The 20280-nt window shown below is 38.7% G+C and overlaps 1 protein-coding gene across 4 annotated transcripts in view; it reads left to right on the top strand.

The window, feature by feature from the left end:
* The window catches only part of AP2A2 (adaptor related protein complex 2 subunit alpha 2), a 52291-nt gene extending 32801 nt beyond the window's left edge, over positions 1-19490 (top strand). For 2 of the 4 annotated variants that reach the window (XM_086748149.1, XM_086748147.1), the window contains exons 9-23: positions 259-427; positions 2774-2911; positions 4191-4373; positions 5442-5539; positions 5716-5947; positions 6938-7111; positions 8996-9159; positions 10907-10984; positions 11891-11973; positions 12732-12821; positions 13978-14101; positions 14923-15039; positions 15224-15293; positions 15928-16062; positions 16863-19490. In XM_086748149.1, coding sequence (XP_086604275.1) covers positions 259-427; positions 2774-2911; positions 4191-4373; positions 5442-5539; positions 5716-5947; positions 6938-7111; positions 8996-9159; positions 10907-10984; positions 11891-11973; positions 12732-12821; positions 13978-14101; positions 14923-15039; positions 15224-15293; positions 15928-16062; positions 16863-16940 — 1933 coding nt within the window. In that variant the 3' untranslated portion in view covers positions 16941-19490. The remainder of the gene's footprint in view (positions 1-258; positions 428-2773; positions 2912-4190; positions 4374-5441; positions 5540-5715; positions 5948-6937; positions 7112-8995; positions 9160-10906; positions 10985-11890; positions 11974-12731; positions 12822-13977; positions 14102-14922; positions 15040-15223; positions 15294-15927; positions 16063-16862) is intronic. The other 2 variants (XM_086748151.1, XM_086748150.1) reach the window with 1 other exon arrangement.
* The last annotated feature ends 790 nt before the right edge of the window (positions 19491-20280 follow it).

The following is a 20280-nucleotide window of genomic DNA, read 5'->3' as shown; positions in this document are numbered from 1 at the left end:
CTGTGTCACTGTCAGTATATTTTTATTGCTTTGTTTCTTGCTGCCTTTTTTTTTTTTGACTTTTGTGTTGAGCCCACCACTCTAATCCAATAGAGATTATTTGCTCACAGTGTCTGAATGTTCATTTCACCAGTGGGGCATTCTAGCAGACACTTTGAGGCATTTTAAGAAATTTCCACTGCAGAAACAGTATTCTGTATTTGATGTTCTCAAACCTGTTGCTTTTAACCCTTTCACTTTCTCTTCTGTTCTATGCAGTGAGCCAAACCTACTAGTCCGTGCCTGTAACCAGCTAGGTCAGTTCTTGCAGCACCGAGAAACTAATTTGCGTTACCTAGCACTGGAAAGCATGTGCACGCTTGCAAGCTCTGAATTCTCACATGAGGCTGTGAAAACACACATAGAAACAGTTATCAATGCATTGAAGGTAAATATTTGTGTGCAGTCTGTTTTTAAGTGTCATCTTCTCCCCTGCCTCAATACCTTCTCCCCCACTTCCCCAAGCTCCCCATTCTCAATTAAGCTAATAATACTTGGGGACCAAATGAGTTATTCTCAGAAGAGTGCTTTAGGTTTTTTTGTTAATCCTGCAAAATCATGCTGTGCTGGCAATGATAGAGATCAGCTGCAGTTTATTACTGCAGCCTGCTAGTAAATCTGATACTTGTAGATGTGGCCCCTGTAACACTTTGGTATCTCCTCAAGCTGTAGACTGAAGATGAATAATTATTTCAAAATGTGGATTTTCAAAATGGAGAATGCTGGGAAGACTTACTTTTATTACTGTCTTACTGGTACTGGGCACCATTCCTTTACTGCGGTAGCTTATGGGGAGCAGCAGAGCTGCTAACTTCCACTGCAGAATCAGAAAGTCAAGAAACCAAAATAACACATTCCCAGGCCATCTTTATGTGAAAAAGCAGAAGTCAAAAGAGGAAGACTGATTTACATGCAAATCGTACTTGCACACTTCAGTCCTTACATATATTGTTTTCTTCCCTGCTCATGCTGTAGCATATTAATACATTTGTCTGACTTTAAAGTACGTATCTGTTCTAGCTGGGCTTCTGTTGCTAGAAGGCAAGCCTAACACTAAATCTGCAGGTAGCTAATTTCTCATTGGCCTGGTGACAATTTGAGAATTTCAGCCAGTTATTAGAATCATCAAATCATAGAATGGTTAGGGTTGGAAGGGACCTTCAAAGGTCATCTAGCCCAACCCCCCTGCAAGGAGCAGGGACATCCCCAACCAGATCAGGTTGCTCAGAGCCTCATCCAACCTGGCCTTGAATGTTTCCACGGATGGGGCTTCCACCACCTCTCTGGGCAACCTGTTCCAGTGTTCTACAACCCTCATTGTAAAAAAATCTTTCCTAACTTCCAATCTAAATCTACTCCCCACTATTTTAAAACCATTACTCCTTGTCCTTTTGCAACAGGCCCTGCTAAACAGCCTCTCCCCATCTTTCTTGTAGGCCCCCTTGAGGTACTGGAAGACCTCTATCAGGTCTCCCCGGAGCCTTCTCTTCTCCAGGCTGAACAGCCCCAACTCTCTCAGCCTGTCCTCATAGGAGAGGTGCCCCAGCCCTTTTATCATCTTTGTGGCTCTCCTCTGGACCCTCTCCAACTGGTCCATGTCCTTCTTGTGTTGGGGGCTCCAGAACTGGACACAGTACTCCAGGTGGGGTCTCACCAGGGCAGAGTAGAGGGGTAGAATCACCTCCCTCGACCTGCTGGCCACACTCCTCTTGATGCAGCCCAGGATGCGGTTGGCCTTCTGGGCTGCAAGGGCGCATTGCCTGCTCATGTTGAGCTTCTCATCCACCAGCACTCCCAAGTCCTTCTCCTCAGGGCTGCTCTCAATCCATTCCCCGCCCAGCCTGTATTTGTGCCTGGGATTGCAATGACCCACGTGCAGGACCTTGCACTTGGCCTGGTTGAACTTCATGAGGTTGGCACGGGCCCACCTCTCCAGCCTGTCAAGGTCCCTCTGGATGGCATCCCTCCCTTCCAGCGTGTCGACAGCACCACACAGCTTGGTGTCATTGGTGAACTTGCTGAGGGTGCACTCTATCCCACTGTCCATGTCGCCAGCATAGATGTTGAACAGGGCCGGGCCCAACATGGACCCCTGAGGGACGCCACTCGTGACCGGTCTCCACATGGACATTGAGCCGTTGACCACCACTCTCTGAGTGTGGCCATCCAGCCAACTCCTTATCCACCGAGTGGTCCGTCCATCAAACCCATGTCTCTCTAGTTTAGAGAGAAGGATGTCATGCGGGACAGTGTCAAAAGCTTTGTACAAGTCCAGGTAGATGATGTATCTTGCTTGTCCCTTGTCCACCGACAATTAGTGCATTTGTGACCAGTGGTGCCAGTTAGCCAGTGCACAGTGGACTACAAACTCATTCACCCTTGTCAGAGTAATAGCAGAGCATTCTGTACAAAATCCTCCATCCTTTCAGCACTTGCACAGGTTTTAATATGCATCGTACAGTAACAAAACCTGACTATTTGAATTTTTGTAATACTATCTAAAAGCAGGAAGCTGGCTGAGTCTTCAGTGACCTCTTTCTAAGTGACTGAAACTGAGAAAAATGAGAAACTCCTAGTTTATGTGAAGGGTATATCTAAGTTTATCCTGCACCTGAGAGGTTTTAAAAATTCATTATTTTAAATTTGACTATGGATTGTATTACGTTTCATCTCTGCAGTGAGTTGGATGTGCTTTCCAAATAAATCTTGACCTTTGCTCTGTGTCCTTTTGCAGACTGAAAGAGATGTAAGTGTACGACAAAGAGCTGTAGATCTCCTGTACGCAATGTGTGACCGAAGCAATGCTCAACAGATTGTGGCTGAAATGCTGAATTACTTGGAGACTGCTGATTATTCCATTAGAGAAGAAATTGTGAGATATTTGTGTTTCCTTATTTTTTTCATAGCTCGCTTTGACACCATATGTATCACTTACTGATTGAGATACTGGATAGTCTATGATAGGGATTCTTTTTCATGGTGGTTTTTAAAAAGCAACCAAACAAAACCCCAATAACAAAAAACCTGCTAAGTTTGTAGCCTAATAACAAAAAATGTTTGTCATTTAGATTAAAACTAATGGGATGGGGTGGGGGAACCCAGTGGAAACTAGGAATTCTAAAACCTCATCTTGGTCTCAGGGCATTTCATATAGAAAGTTAAGTGAATTTTATCAATCCTTGAGCAAATATAATCTCTAGACCTTAGAGTTATGTCCTGCTCTAATCAACTGTTTAATAGCTTCAAAAATTAGTGTGATAAATACTTATTTGTAGGTAGAACTTCATACTGTGTAAGCTGTGAGAACATTCTCTGAGTCTAAGCATTCCTCAAAACAATACCTTATAATCAGGTAAAGTAGAGACATAAGATCTATCTCCTTCCTCCTAGCAGGAAAAAAATGCAAAAGTTGAAATACTCACTTAATGACTTTCCTAGGATAGTAGCCTAAACCTGTACTTCCGGTAATTATTTAGCTTAGTTAGGTGCTAAAGTTTCTTAATCTGAGAAGTTAACATAGAATACAGTGTTAGTTGATTTGCCTCTTGTACTGTATTGTTGCTGTTGACAGTCTACCCTGACTTGGCAGATAATGCAAATTTCATTCTGTTAATTTACTACTCCCAAAAGAACAGGTCAGCATAAATGCAACTGATAACAAATTATGTGGAGGTCTCTTCCTATACTGATACTTTTGCTTCAGGATATAGCAATCTTAGTATGACCTGAAAAAGTTGGCTACATTGTGGTGACTCTGGTCTGTCTCTGCTACTTTGAGTTTTCACTTTTTTTAAGAGGTCTCCAGTTTCCTACTTGGTCCTGTCTCAGTGATGGTGTGTTTATAGCAAACAAAAACTGTTCAATAAATTGCTTTTCATTGCTTAGGTACACAGTTGAATAGCCACAGATGCAACATATTAAAATGCATTATGGGGAAAGTATTATGTACCTGGCAACTGGTGTTTTCTGGCACAGAACTTCAATGTGCCTCTTTCACCTTAGCTGTGGGAGCAAGTGAGCAAGCTGATGCATCTGAAACTGAGGCTTCTGGGCTACCGTGGGGTATCACTGGGTGTATATGAAAGTGAATTTTTATATGCTGCTTATAATAGAAGCTAGTGAACCTCCTTTATTCTATTATGTGTGTTCAGGTTCTGAAAGTTGCAATTCTGGCTGAGAAGTATGCAGTGGATTATACCTGGTATGTGGATACAATCTTGAATCTGATTCGCATTGCTGGTGACTATGTCAGTGAAGAAGTGTGGTACCGAGTTATTCAGATTGTCATCAACAGGGATGATGTTCAAGGGTATGCAGCAAAGACTGTTTTTGAGGTGAGAATAACTGTTTTCAATTCACTTTCAAAAAGAGGTATGAATTAAGTAAACACTATGTGATCTAGCAGGTGTGTATGCTTCTCCATGTTAGGGAGGAGTAAAAGTATGATCCTGAATATTTCAACAAAACGCTGTTGAAGCTTGCTGTAAAACCGGCATCATAGACTTTCAGAGCCAGAGACTGTATTAAGTTGATGAGAAGCTTCTCTGGCTTCAGTAATGTAGAATACATATGGTACTGTTCTGGTTTTGGTGAGGGAGGGCAGGGTGGGCTATGCCAGGTTTTTTGTTATTTTGGTGGGTAGTATTAAAGGATGGCTTATTAAGGAAACTTCATTAGTTAGAAAACTACTGAAATGTAGTAAAATTAGAAGCCTTTTTACAGGACAGCTTGCTGCTGCTTTTTTTTTGTGGTTTTTTTTTTTTTTCTTCTTCCCCTCTCCCTTGAATTTTCTGCATGCAGGAATCCAAACCACCCAAAATGAGAACTTGATGATCATTCTGGAAGCATATACCCGTTGCTTCTGTTCAGGATCTGAGAAAGCTGGAATTTGAACTACTAAAGGAGAACACTTTCAAATATCTGGCCTTTTTGCTCTGACTTTGTTTAGATTCTTCCTATGGGGTTTCCACTTTTTAAGATTTCCTTTCCTGAATGTTTAAGTTGACTTTCAGAACTTGTCCATGCTTTCTTCATACTCAGTAAAGACAGTATTTTTATCTTGGACAACTTCAGCACATTCTTGCAAGATTTAAATTAAGTATATTAACATCTTTCTGACACCTCTAAATAAGTAAGGAGAAGCCTAAGCAGCTGTATCTGTCCTCAGAAGTCCACAGTGCTGCTATATGGGCCTAAGAGTGCTCCTATGTAAAGAATACTTAAGTTAGATATTCTTCTATAAAGTCATACCACCTATCATGCTTTTCTCTTAAGTGCTTTGTAGTACCTAGACTTACGGTCTGCTCTTACAAGAAAGTATACTAGGAAACTGGACATGGAATTGACAGGAAAGATCTCTTTTGATACAGTACAGATCAATGACTATTAACGTGCTGTTACAGGCCCTTCAAGCTCCAGCATGCCATGAGAATCTTGTAAAAGTAGGTGGCTACATCTTGGGAGAATTTGGAAATCTGATAGCAGGTGATCCAAGATCAAGGTAAAACACCTTCTAAAATACTGAATTGAAGTAGTAACAGTTTCTGTAAAGAATCTAATGTCTGTTTAATATTCTTAAAGGCCAATTAACAAATGATTCAGTTCTTGCTAGTAATGCATTAAGAATTACCATGTCTACAGAGACTGAATAAATTATTTTTCTTCCTGTCTTTAAAGTCCCCTCATCCAGTTCAACTTGCTACATTCCAAGTTTCATCTGTGTAGTGTTCCTACTCGAGCTCTGCTTCTGTCTACCTACATCAAGTTTGTGAACCTGTTTCCAGAAATCAAAACTACAATTCAAGATGTGTTGCGCAGTGACAGTCAGCTAAAGAATGCTGATGTTGAGCTGCAGCAGAGAGCTGTTGAGTATTTGAGGCTCAGTACTATTGCCAGTACTGATATATTGGTAGGTATAAAGATAATTTTAAATTTTTTTTTAATTATGCAGAATTCTTTAGCTGTATCTTCTGTCAAGAAGTAAATTCCACTAAACCTTACCTGATGGCTCAGAAATCTTAATGCAGAATTAAGGATCCACAATCTGAGTGCTGATTATTTTAGTCTACCTAATTCAGCTGCAGTCGTCTTTAATTTAGAGCTAAAGTCAAAGTTGTTATTGCTTTAGTGGGACAAATGACCATTAAAGCATGCTAATCTGGAGCTGGGAAGTCGGTGAAAGGTGGTGTAGTACAGGATCCTACAGTATTCAGATACCAAAAGGCTAGTGCTTTGTTTTTAGGACATACTTGATGGTAGGCAGGAAACTTGTAATTGTGGTGAAATTTTTATTTTAAATTTTTAATATTAAAAAAAAACAAAACAAAAACCAAACAAACCCAAACCAACAAACAATACCCAAAAACAAAAAAGTCCCCCAAAAAACATCTAGAAGCTCACTATGTTTTAACTTGGTGCTCTCAGGTCTGGCCAGAGCATAGCACTCTTGATCTTGACAGCTAATAAATGCTTAGGTCTGACTAGGTCCTTGGGTAATCCTCTGGTTTCAGTCTAGATCTGCTTGACTGAGGGACCATTAGTTCTGCTATGACTGATTTACTTATTTATTTTATTTCATAGCACTATATCAGAGCAGTGATCTGCTCCTGTGCTCCTATTCTCTTAAAAAAACTGCTTTTGGAGGACTTCAGAAAGCTTTAGGTTTTTTGGGGTGGTTTTTTTTTTGTTGGGTTTTTTTGGGTGGTTTTTTTTTTTGGTGGTTTTTTTTTTTTAAAGCAAGTCTACTCCATCCCTGTACAATAAACGGCATATTCATTTTCTGTGTGCATAATTACTTTTGCTTCATGCAATCTGTAAGGGTGTATCTCTTCAAAGACTGAGAAGCTGGTTTGGCTTTTTCTGTAAGTTTTAACTAGTATGCTTTTTTTCCTGTGATAAGGCTACAGTGCTGGAAGAAATGCCTCCCTTTCCAGAGAGGGAATCTTCTATTTTGGCTAAACTCAAGAAGAAGAAAGGCCCAGGCACAGTTACTGACCTGGAAGAGATCAAAAAAGAGAGGAGCTCTGATATGAATGGAAGTGCTGAACCTGCCTCTGTCAATGCCAGTGCTGTTGTGAGTTTAAAAGCTGTTATTTCACCAATTTAGATGGTGTACAAGTGAGAAAATAAGTGGCTTTTTAGGGGTTTAAAACTTCTGATCTCAAATTTAAGACTATGAGTGTTTGCTGTAAATAGTGGAGGAACATACAGCTGCTTACCCTCCACCATATGCATGGATGTGATTTTTTTCCTTTGGAAATCCTATGCAAATGCAGACAAAGTGTCTGCAGCCTAAGAAAGTCTTTTTCATGTTGTTAATTTAATAAATACTGCTGTAAACTTACAAATGAGAATTTCCTTGCTGGTGAAATTGCAGTGAAGATGAGATGATAAAATTAACACATTTAAAAGAAGTAACTTGAATTTCAGATACCAAAAGTATCACCTGTTCTTCTGCTCTGTCTAACATGGTAGATATTTTGCATCTTGTTTTGGGTTGTCATTGTTTTTTACTAGAAGTGGACAGTGCCTGTCTTAACACAGGATGCCCTTAAATCAATATAATATTGTTACTGTTTAGTTGACAGTACTATTTGAGTTCACTTATAGTAGACAAGGCTATAGTCTTTTTTTTTTCTGAGCTGAAACTTTTCATTTTGTTGTCAACTAAAGCTGGTAGGATGAATTGTTCCCATGTAATACTTGTTTCTGATTTTAATGACTAGCATAACTCGTAATTACATTTGAGATGTAGTAGTAGATTACCCAAGAGGAGGAAATATTGTAGGACGCTCCCTGCCTAGCTTATTAAAGCATAATCCTTTAACTCTTAGTTATTGCAGTATATAAAAGTAGATGTTCCAAGTGGCCAAATTTCTTTGCATGCCAAGTTGACTGAGGTGGCTGGCAGTTAAAATTGCATTATGCTTTATGCGCATCACTTTATGGGTTGCACCCATGTAAGAAACTCCACTATGTTAACTTCATCAGTGGCTTTGGTGTCACCCTGGCTTAGATGCCAAGAATGTGTTCGAAATTGGAGTTCAACTGTTGGTTTTCAGTAGTTCTTACCGATTGGTTTCTGAAATCTTTTTGCCAGGGAATTTTTTGTTACACTGTATCAAATGCAGTCTTTGATAACTTTTGAGTTGGCTTACAGAAACAAAATTTCCAACTCAACCCAAATGCATCTCATGACTTTAATCTTCAGTACATCTGCCATATTGTAGGCTGCTAATATCTAATACATGAACATTTTGTTTAACAGTCTATATTTTGTCCTTGCATGTTACTTGGGCACATGTATGCAGCCTCTGTTGCATGATTCTGTGTCCTGGCTACTTGATTTGTTCTGTTTGAGGGGGAAAAAAAACAATTAAAGGTGCAAACACCTTTACTGTTTGCAGCTTGAACTAGCTACAGGCTCTGCTGTTTTGTTGGCTAGGTTTTACATTGTTTTTAATGTCTGCCAAGTTTCAAAACAGCCAAGGGTAAACTGATAGTCAGTTTTAAAGATGCTGTGATATTTTAATTTAGGTTTGTATAAAAGCCACTGCCTTTCTTACTGGATTATTCTTGAAGGAAAAGCAACACATTTGAATTTTGTTCCCTACAGTACACGATTTCCCTGGAGACTAAGGGAGAAGAGAGGGAGGAAAAACATTGTCACCTGTCTTCTGCAGAGTCAGATTCTAGGCAGATGAATTTTGGTTTTTTATTTAACAGTTAGATAGACATAACTCTCTCTCTTCAAAGGAAAAAAAGAAAACCACATCTGTAAATGACCTTAAGTTGAAATACAAGGAGATAACTGCATTCATGAAGCCTCCAACATCCGTTCAAAGCTTTATTTGGGGTAGGGAGGGGCACTTTGCCATAGCTTAGTTATCTATACAAAAAAGAGAGCTTTGTTTTAGTTTTGCTGTATTGTAACCCCGAAGTGTCTTGTCTTCCCTAGTCTACTCCTTCTCCATCTGCTGATCTGCTGGGTCTGGGTGCTGCCCCTCTCACCAATTCAGCTCCCCCACCGTCTTCTAGTGGTAGCCTGCTGGTGGATGTATTTTCAGATTCAGCTTCTGCAGCTGCACCTCTTGCTCCTGGTTCTGATGACAACTTTGCGAGGTAATTAAGTCACCCTGTAAGGAATCTGAAGAAGAATTTGTCTCTCAAAACAGGATTAGAGGAAAAAAAAAATCAGTAACTTTTGATTTTTGTTCCAGCTTATTGAACACATTCCTGGGTGGCAGCTGTGCAGCAAGAGGTGTTCTTGAACTGCGGGATGTGCTATCTTTATTGAATACCTCTGCTTATGGGAAAGCTGAGTCTGTAGGAACCAACTTGAGTATATTAGCCACACAGTATCACCTAGTTCTCGTGCCGGTTTTCTTCTTTCTTAAATTGAGCTGCTTGTGCAGCTCAATAGTCTTGAATTTGGGGGTTAGCTGGTCTAATACGAATGCGTTTAGTCTTATCTTAGTTCCATAAAGTATTCTTGTGTCTCTCCACTTACGGCAAGCTGATCCCGGATCTGTGAGATAGATTATATCCAGAGATACTGGTTCTCAGAATTTCGAGATATGCTTAAATTGTTCTGCTACTGTCTGACAAAGAGATGTGAAAATGGGAAAAACTAACAAGTGCTTTTCTTTGTTTTAAGGGGATTTGATACAAATATCTTCCTAATTACGTTACCTAGCTGAGGTGCAATGTGTTATTAATCCATTTAATATTAAAAGCCACTGTGACTACACTCAAATGTTATTTGGCTAAAATTTTGGAAATAGGTAGTATAAGATCATAGAATGTATTTAAAAATCTGTCATCTTATTGGCCAAAGAACATGTTACTGTTGTCAAGGTCCAAATTTTGAATGACGTCATTACAAATTTGCAATGCATCTTAATATAAAAGATGCATTAGTGAAACTAATCTGCCTGGATCATTGAGGCTTTCATCAAAATTTTATACTATGCAATGCATTGTTGTAGGTTTGCAGTGATTAAGACTTGATCCTGTGTTTCTCTTGGAAGGCAATAAGCTATGTTTAATTGTCCTACAAAATACCAAGACTTTAAGAAGCTACACAAGCTTGTTGCAGATGGTTTTTTTTGTTTGTTTGTTTGTTTTTAAAGAGGGGAAAAAAAAAGAAACCAGTACTAGGAGCTTCATAACCAAAAGTTACCTAAAAAGAGTTTTCTCTTTCTGCAGAAGAAAGTATAGCATTGCCCAACCTCTTGGTCTGTCTGTAGATGATGAAACGCTTCTCTAATGATACTGAGAAGTTGCCTTTTACAGTTTCCTGCCTCTTTTTAGTGCTGTTGTCACTTTTGTTTCTAATCTGTTACTTGGGTAAGTCATTCTCTGTGTGCCCATGTATTCTTGCCTACACTTAATACTTGTGGTTTTTAAGAACTGATCGTGCAGGTTTAGTTAGAAGTGCCACTAACATTGAAGAGGCCTCTGCTTCTAAGCGCACATTTGTAGTAGTTAATATACACTCACATTTATGGTTTTGGGCTAAAAATTCTTTGCTGTCACAATGAAACACCTAAAAGGACTTGGTTCTCTAAGGTATAAGCTTAAGCTACGGAATGCCTTCAGCTGTCTCCTGTCTTCAGGAGGAATTGCTGGTTCCTAACAATCAGGGAGGGGTGGGGTGGGGGAGAGAAGCATGGGAATACATTGCCTAATGCTAAAACCTTTCTAGGTGTACTGAGCTAGGGCAGCTAATAAATCTTTAATGCATTAAACTCCGCAGTGCCATTTTTGAGGAAGGAGGTAAAAGAAATTACTAAGCACTAAGCTGTCTTTACTAACTCCTGCTATCTCTGTCGCTACTGCCTTTCTTCCTTTGTGCTGCCTGAACTAGCCCTGACCTGGCTTCATCTGAGGTAGTTTCTGAGGAACCAGCTGATACTGTGCATGATGCTGATGAGCTTTTTCACAAGTAAGCAATACTAAAACCTTGCAAGGCTGGGCAACTTCCAGAATATAGTTATAAAGCAAAACTATATTGTGCATTAACCTAATACCAGCAAAACTAGAGAAACATGTACTGTCAGACTTGTGACTAGAGCACCCCTCTAAATGCTGTGGATTTTAAGCCAAGCTCATGAGTACACAGGTTAGAGTTGCCGTTACGAGCCAGTGCTGTCACACACTGCTCTAAAGTGAGGCAATGCCAGTTGTATATTAAGTTTTGCAACTATTCACAAATAAAGGAAAAACATAAGAGTAAATTGTCAAAAGTACTGATATTTGGGAGTATGTTTTAAATGCCTTGTATGCAAAAGGCTGATGTTTGACCACCTCTTCTATTTTCAAGTGAAGGGTGACAGAAGGGACTGAAATCACTGCAGAATGCACTTCCTCTCTCAAAATGGAGAAAAAAAATACAGCTCTCAGTTGACTTATGTGATACAGAACTAATTAAAACAAGGGATTCTTTTTTCTTTCAGGTTTAAACAGTCAAAGCTTCAAACTTTTCAATTCTGCACCAACCTAATGAGTTTCAGAAGTTGTCAAGAATATAAATAAGAAAAAATCCTAGTCTGTTGCCTGGTCCTTTTATAGACACTGTGTGTGTGTGTATAGCATATTGTGGCTTCCTTCGTAGTTTCTCAGACGTCCTATCAAATAGAAATTTCAGTTCTTTTACTGTCCTACAAATGGTGGTTTTGGTTTTAAAATTGTCTATTCTAACTATGCAGTTTTCTGCAAAGGCCTCTCTCACAGATTGATGCACTCTAGGTTAACCACAATCTTCATCCTCTGTGTAAACCCTCAATTTTGTGGTTCTAAATATTGTTTAATATGGCTCAATTTAAAACATGTTTTCCATCTCTTCCCCTAGGTTTGTGTGTAAAAATAATGGAGTCTTATTTGAAAATCAGTTGCTACAGATTGGATTGAAATCTGAATTTCGACAGAACCTGGGTAAGAGCTTTCAGGCCAAGTGATTAGCTGTCTGCATTGTCAACCCCAATGCCAGCATAATATTGCAGATAGGACTTAACTTTTCAGCTGTGTAAGAGGGAAGTGTGATTTCAGGCCTAACTTGTCTTAAATCTTCACTGTTTGTGTGTCCCTGGCTTTTGTGTGAGTTGTTTTTTCTTTAAACTTATTGGTTGTTTTGGTAGCTGAGATGAAATGGGTACTGTAATGTCCAGCTCTTGCTTGCCTAGTTGTAAGGCTGGTATAGCCAGGATTATAAAGGGCCATTCTCCTCGATTTCTGTATTTTACAGTATTATCATAATAATATGATACACAATACATTTCAGACATGTCTGTGATGATACATTAATGCACATGATACTGAAAACGTCTAGGAAAGAGCTGGGAGTTGAACACGGACCAGTACTAGGATTGCTTGCTTCTCCCCTTCTGCATCACTTTTGATACCATAATAGCTTCTTTACATAAAAAGTCATGTTCTCTGGCAGCTGAAAGACTCCCACTCATTATTTAACTGCCTGTGTGACAGCTACTGTGGGAGAGATCTGATGGTTGGTTTTAATCTGTTATTTCATTGTGAACTGTGACTATCTTGGTAAGATAAACCATGTAAATTATGCTTTCTTTTTAAAGAAAGGTAGAAATATAATGTATTAGACACTTGAAGTGCAAGTAGTTCAATACGATTACATGTGATGTACCTAAAAATTCTGATGTCTTTTATTCTTTTCTTTCTAGGACGTATGTTCATATTCTATGGTAATAAGACATCAACGCAGTTCTTGAATTTTACTCCAACAGTAATCTGCTCAGATGACTTACAGTCAAATATCCTTAAATGCAGCAGCATGTGTCTGTTCTTATTTGGGTTTTGTGTTTTATGCCGCACAAAATTATAATAAAGCTGCTGGATCGAGGCATGGTGTCCTTGAACATGAAGAAATAAGAAACTTGCTGATAACTTTCTAAAGTTATTGTAGAAAGAAAAAGTCTTGAGCATAGATGTAAGATTCTCTCCTTAAAGCACTGACTACAAACACAAATTTTACTGTTGAAATAAGGAGAAATTAGGCGGAATAAATATGTAATGTAAATCTAGCTTTCTCCGCTGTGAGAAAAGTAGCAGAAGTATAGATGTGGTGTCCTTCAAATGCTGCACTAGCAGATAACCTCAGACTTGAGATGGAGGTAGAAGAATACATGTAAACAAAGATAATAATAATTTAAAATAAGCTCTTAATTTACAGTTTGTCCTTAATGCCTGGTATTGCAAATTTAGTATTTCTGGGAGACTATGTAATCAAGCTTATTTGACTAGCCTGGAGAAGAGAAGGCTCTGGGGACACCTGGTAGCAGTCTTCCAGTACATAAAGGGGGCTTATAAGAAAGACAGGGAGAAATACTTTAGTACGATGAGGGTTAATGGTTTTAAAATTTAAGGAGGTAGATTCAGACTAGATAAGGAAGAAATTTCTTATGAGGAGGGTGGTGAAACACTGGAACAGGTTGCCCAGAGAGGTGGTGGATGCATCATCCCAAATTGGACAGGGCTCTGAGCGACCTGATATAGTTGGGGATGTCCCTGCTCCTTGCAGGGGGTTGGACTATGACCTTTGAAGGTCCCTTCCAACCTTAACTATTTTGTGATTCTGTGACTCAAAGCATCACTGTAATGTTCACATCAAAATGACATAGTCCAGAAGTTTTTATTGTGAAGACTGATGTGCCTTCATACTTTTTTAGAACATCTTTCTTTAAGAATTTTCTAATAACTGAGAATTGTGGAAATTATTGCTTCTAAGTGTGTCAGTATGTAAAAACCTCCCTTTTTGGCTGTACAAGAATTGAACTTTGACTATTCAGTAGCATACAGAGCATGAGTGGACACAATGCTAATTCCTCATCTAGCTTATTGGAGGATTTGTCTTTTTTTTTTTTTTTAAACTTATCAATTCATTGATGAGTTTCCTTAACCTCTTCTTATGCCTGAATCTTCAGACAAAACCTGTTGACCCCACAGTGGATGGAGGTGCACAGGTTCAACAGGTTGTGAACATTGAATGTGTGTCAGACTTCATGGAAGCTCCAATCCTGAACATTCAATTCAGGTAAAACACAGAATTCAAATGCTAGTGAATTAATTACATGAAAGATGTTAAATTTGTCCTGGTCCTCTGACTGAAGTGTAGAATATGGACATATAAAGCTGTCTTGGGTAGACATTACTTGAAAAACAGATCTAACAGAGCTTTAAGCTACTGGAGGAGGTAGGGAATCCACTTGGAACAATGTGGTTTAAAAAAACCAAACAAACCAACCCCCCCAAAAAAACCACCAAAGGACTAATCAAGAAGCAGTGACTGGTAAAATGTCTCCACGACTTCTCTTTCTGCTATTTGTGTAAAACAGCAGTCTTCCTGTTTGCTTAAAAATCTTGACAGGAATATACACAGTAACTCCTCCCTTCTGGAAACCAAGAACACTTCTGCAAACAACTTGGATTGGAAATGCATGCAGCCAAAAATAGAATCTTGTTATGTCCGTACAACATCAGCCTTTGGGAAATCCTGATTTCTAGGCTATGTTCCGTTATTCTAGTCTAAACTGGTTCTTACTAGTATACTTTCACAGGGATATATTTTCACTCCTTTGATGGAAGCTATCTAGAAGGAATAACAACCTATGTTGAAACAGAGAGATCCTTATTAGAAGTTCTGCCGATTGGCTTTCATGTGCCATCTAAGCAGGGCAAATGAGTTCCTGTAACTGGATTAAAACTGTATCTTAGAAATAACATTATCTTCAGCTGATGGATTTTAATCACAAACAGTTGCACCTTAGTGTTCATCCTCAGTTGCTTTGTTGATTTAGACTGAGAGACTGCTGACACTGTGCTGCACACATCATATTTTTCCTATTCCATATGCAGGTATGGTGGAACATTTCAAAATCTTTCGGTAAAGTTACCCATCACACTGAATAAATTTTTCCAGCCAACAGAGATGTCTTCTCAAGACTTTTTTCAGCGTTGGAAGCAACTGAGCAAGTAAGACTTCGTCTATACTTAAGCTTGGGGCTCTTGCGGTGGGTGTATTGTGAATGTAGCAGGTGCAGTGCCTCATCCCATGCTTAATCCTGTGAGTTATAAACTCTCTCAATATAAATAGTTGCTATTGAACAGTGCTGTACACAATACACGTTATATGTATGCATCTTGCCTTGTCTTGCAGTCCCAAACAAGAAGTACAAAATATCTTTAAAGCAAAACACCCAATGGATGCAGAGATCACAAAAGCAAAGGTGGGTGGTAGTCTGGTATTTTTAATTCATAGTGTAAGGGTAGTGGTATCAGCAAAATTTGTTCATCTTGGTTTGTATGGCAACTGGATCATCCTGTAAAAGTGCAAGTCAGCGTTGTTTAACAATCCTTGGCACTGCTGCTTGAATGGACTGTTTCTCAGTGTGGCTGATTTAGACATAATCTTCAATAGCAGCTGGAAACTCGAAGCTATTTAAGAAAACACCAATTCAGTGTTAAAATGGAATTGGAAGACACTTTAAGCCTTAATTTATTCTGGAGTTACTAGTTAGAAAAGAAAACAAACAACATATTGTACAACTGGCTGCTTTAGGCAAAACAGAAGTGACTAGTGTATGACAAGAATGGCTTTATCAAAACCAGGAGAGACTCCTTTTGAATCTAATTTACTTCTCAGTTGTTCTCAAGAGGAATTTTTTTTTCAGGAACAGCTCGTTATCAGGGTCACTCGGTCAGTTCAAAAATTTGTTGTAATAAAATTCTTTAATGTCTTGGACACTTACAAAAAAAATAGTCTCCTATTTGTTTTGCTAGTTGGTGGTGGCTGTGCTTGGGTAGACTTGGTATTGCTGTCCTGCTGTCTTCACATCTAAATCTTCTGGGTTTCTTTCATAGATAATTGGCTTTGGATCAGCCCTACTTGAGGAGGTAGATCCCAATCCTGCAAACTTTGTTGGTGCTGGTATCATACATACAAAAACTACTCAGATTGGATGCTTGCTGCGCCTTGAACCCAACCTCCAGGCCCAGGTATCTGTTTAAGTATCTACAGCTTAAATTCAAGTTATTGTTCGCACAAAATATCTGCGTATATCTCAGTCTCCTTAAGGTATTTATTTAAAGTCAGTATTGCGATAGCTAATTGTGACTGCAGACTCCAACAAGAAATCAAATTGTAGCAGCTGGTCCCGGCCCAGTTTGGTAAGCTACTTCTTCATAGGAATTCTCTTTTGTGGTGGAAGAGATTATTATATTATTCCAAACTGTCTGCAGAGTTTCACCTTCTCTTTAAGGCTGGAAACATTTAGTGTTTCTGTTTTGTGCACCATGGACAAGATTAAGTATAATTCCCTTTGCCACTTTAAATTAATAAAAGAATGATTGGCTAAAAGAGAAAACATAAGCAAACAAACACAATTTTAAGACTCTTTTTCCTCAAGCATTTTGTTACAGGTTTTATCAAAGTTAACTGAGGAGTAAAAATAAGTGTTGGGTGTTTGTCTCCTGTTTTCTGAAGAAGTGATGTCAGAGTCTCCCATAATATTTAGACGTCTTAAAGAAGAGTTTTGGAGAACACCTTGCTGTTAAAGCCTAAAAATATTAGAACAATGGTAACTCTCAACAAGGGTTTGAAGGTGTGCTTCAGCCTATGGTTTGAAAAAGCTGTATTACTCAGTGGCTGGCTGGCTTTGAATGTTTTAACTTGAGGTCTTTTTCCTGTCAAATCAACAAAACAAGTAAGAGGTAACTGTTAGTGTTCACTAGTTGTGCATTCATTTAATACCAAACTGTGTTTAAAAAAATGATTAATATTTTATGTTCTTTTTCAGATGTATAGGCTTACACTACGAACAAGTAAAGAAGCTGTATCTCAGAGATTATGTGAATTGCTGTCAGAACAGTTTTAATATTAACCGTGTCCATTTTGGTTTTTCCATTTATATCACTGTTATCATACTGCAAATAAATGTCTTGTACATCACTGTCTGAGTACTGCAATGTTAACCAATACCAGCTCCCTGCCTTAATAGGACTTGACCCTTGGTTGAAATTGACTACAAAATGTACAGTACAGGGAAGTGACTTCTGACATTAAAAATGAGAAATGGCTTTTAGTGTGTTATACAAAGAGTGTGAGGGCTATCTTGTGCTCCTTTTTTTTTTTTCAATTTTTTTCTTTTTTCTTTTTTTTTTTTTTTTCCAGAGGTTAGGCTTTTAAACTTGGAAAATTGATTTAGATGTGGTAACCAAGGATTTCAACTGTAAATGGCTAGTAACATTCTGCCGTATATCTTTAACGGGTGCTTCCTGACGGTGAGCTGAAAGAAACCAGTGCAATGCTGCTCAGTAAGGCTGAATCAGATGTTAGTGTAGAGTCAAAACTTTGTAAAGTTGAACGTTGTCACAAGTTTTGTACTGGATGGAAGGGCAGATTCCAAGATGTGTTTGCATCTGATTCAAGTGAGTATCACCAATATTTGTATTTGACAAATGCCACAGGACCAGAGTCTTAAAGTATTAGTCTGGTAATCTTTTACATCTTATATTTTCTAGCTTTGGAAAGTGGATTGAACACAAAAGCTATTCTTAATCCTTCTGCTTATCTCAAATAATGAAGTGAGCTTCTCTGGTGGGTGGTGAATGAGTACATGCTTGTACATTGTTAGTCAAACTGAAGTTAAATATTCTGTGCTTTTTCTGTTTCCCATCAGACTTAGCAAGTAATAGTCCTAATGTTGTGATATAACTAACTGTGATGTCTAGTATTAGAGTAGAAGAGGAAGAAATGGACCCTTGAAGCACTGAGGCATGCACTCTTATAGATGAAAATGTAATTTTAAACAATGCTTTTTCCCTGGTGTACAGTAATGTTAAAACTCAAGAGGTTGAATAACTGGTATCCAAACAGCTTCTGTCTGTCAGTGGTGGTAAAAATATCCAACGTGGTGTAGAAGACTGGTGTGGAGACTGAGAGTAGAAGGCCCAAAAATGTTCAGCTTTTCTAGTGGTTTTTACAACCAAAGCCTTTGTAACTTGTTCCACATCAGCAAACTCTTTGCAGCCTTTCTGCAGAAGTAAGTGGGCACAACTTTGGCTCACACTCTTCAAGCCTTGAGATGCGACAAAGGCTGCTAAAAACAAAGCAGGTGAGGTAGTGCTGACAGGAAAAGTGAACGTCAGATGAAGATTTCCTCAAGTTTATTTAAAGGAAGCCTGAGACTGGTGTCTCTCAACACATACAGCCAAGTATGCCCATGAAATAAAGGTTTTGAGTGATAGAGATGACATTGAAAATACATTGAAATGAGGCTTCTGTCATGCTGCCCAGTGCACAGCAGGGGACGGGATTCTACACAGTTGAGTGTGCCTTGCTCTTTTTCTTCAGTGTTTTGCGTTAAATGATGGAACTGGGTGATTATAATTTGATTTGGCTCAAGGCCAGTAATTGTACTTGAGTGCAAGTGAAAAATGAGGAACAAAGGTTTGGCTGTAGTGTGTGGATTTCGCGAGTTTCTTTTTTTTTATTTTTCCAGAAATGGCCGGTAACTTTGGATGTTAAAACTGAAAACTTGGCTATAGACCTGATCTTTCTGCAAAAGTTCTCTTGAACAATTGGTCCTTTTATGGCCTTTCAGGTAGCTAATCAAGGCTCTTTGATCATAAACATTGTCTTTGAAAATCTTCATGAGCAATGCCTGCAGTCAGGCTGGGCAGATGGCAAAATACTACCTGATGTTTTGGCCTGTGGATGCCATGGGTCTCTTTTAGTTTTGTTACCTTAACCATGCTGTTGGCTGCTCTGTTAAAAATCTGATGTGCTCAACTAAAGGAAGTCTTAGCAAAGACGGGGAGGAGCTTCTATTTCACTTTTTCCAGATCCTGATGTATATCTGTCCCCTGAAAATGTTCTGTGCCCTCATTAAAGGACACCTTGAGACGCGCTGCTTTAGTTCACTTTGCTTTGGTTCAAGCTGTGCTAAAACTTGTGTTTAAAATGTGGGAAGGAGGGGGATAAGGGAAAGTGTCTTTTCAGTAGTGACTGTGTTAAGCTTATGACTGTTCACACGTTGTACAAAGTGTCAGCTCAATTAAGTCATGAGCAGAAAAGTGAACAAATTAAGGACAAATACTTGATTATTTTTTTTTGTGAATGATGGTTAACTTACCAAAGTGATGTATCCTGTCAAGCAGACAAAGTAATTTCTGCAGTAAACAGTGTTGTTGTTGAAGTACAGTATTTTCAGGCATTGACATGTGAAAATAACTGAATAGCAAAACAGGTAGCTTATGTTCATTCTTGACCTACACTCCAGTATGTAACATTTATGGTGATTGTCTTATTTGTATAAAACAAAGTTCTGTCAAATTAAGTGGAGAATTTTCATATAGAAAACTATATATTAGACTATATTCATCAGAAGAACGTATTAAGATTAAATAAATGATTAGAACAGTAATCTAACTGTCTTTTTTTTTTTTGTCTGGGGGCATGGAAAAGTAAAGAATACTTGTATGGAACGATTGTTATCACCAGCAACTGATGTGTAATGGTAAATTATTTCCTGCAAACTACTGGTGGGTTGTGTTCAACTGAGCCTTACTGGGCCTGCAGACTTCTGCTCCCCTGCTGAGTTTGTTTATGGCTTTTTGGTGGTGTTTTTGGTAGCATGTTACAAATACTTTGCTGCAAAAAAAAAAAAAAAACAAACCACCCTCTTGATGTAAATTCTTTCTTCCTAGAGTGTTTAACAACAGTAAGTCTATTAACAGTATGTGCTGCAGTAAACTAGTGTAACAGCGGGGTTGAGGCTGTGAAGCACACCCCTGTATTACACAGGCAGGACTTGTAAAAAAAGCTGATGTTGCTGTAAAAGAAAGGTATCTGGACTGCTACATAACCTCACTCCCACTTTATGCTTTGGGTTCTTAGTACTTCTCTAAAACTTGCTAGAAGGGAAAAAAAAAAAAAAACCATAAACCTCGGGACTATGAGCTTTGGTGCATTGATGCAACTTTTTCTTAAATTAATTGCAAACAGAGTAGTAAAGAATACTCTCTACCAGCTGCAAGTAGAAATTTCTTGTGAGTGAACTACCTGCATCCTGTTGGACACGTATGGTCTTTGCTTTCTTGCAGAGAAATGCCCTGCAAATTTCTGCTTTGTCCACAGCCACTACATGTTTCTGTTAATGATGTTTCTAGAAATGTCCTGCTGTATTAAGGGTGCATGTGGAAACCTCACAATTA

The sequence above is a fragment of the Chlamydotis macqueenii genome, chromosome 5, assembly GCF_036417535.1.
Source record: "Chlamydotis macqueenii isolate bChlMac1 chromosome 5, bChlMac1.mat, whole genome shotgun sequence".
Classification (NCBI taxonomy): Eukaryota; Metazoa; Chordata; class Aves; order Otidiformes; family Otididae; genus Chlamydotis; species Chlamydotis macqueenii.
The sequence above is the reverse complement of the archived record's forward strand: the minus strand, read 5'-3'. Positions and strand labels throughout refer to the sequence as shown.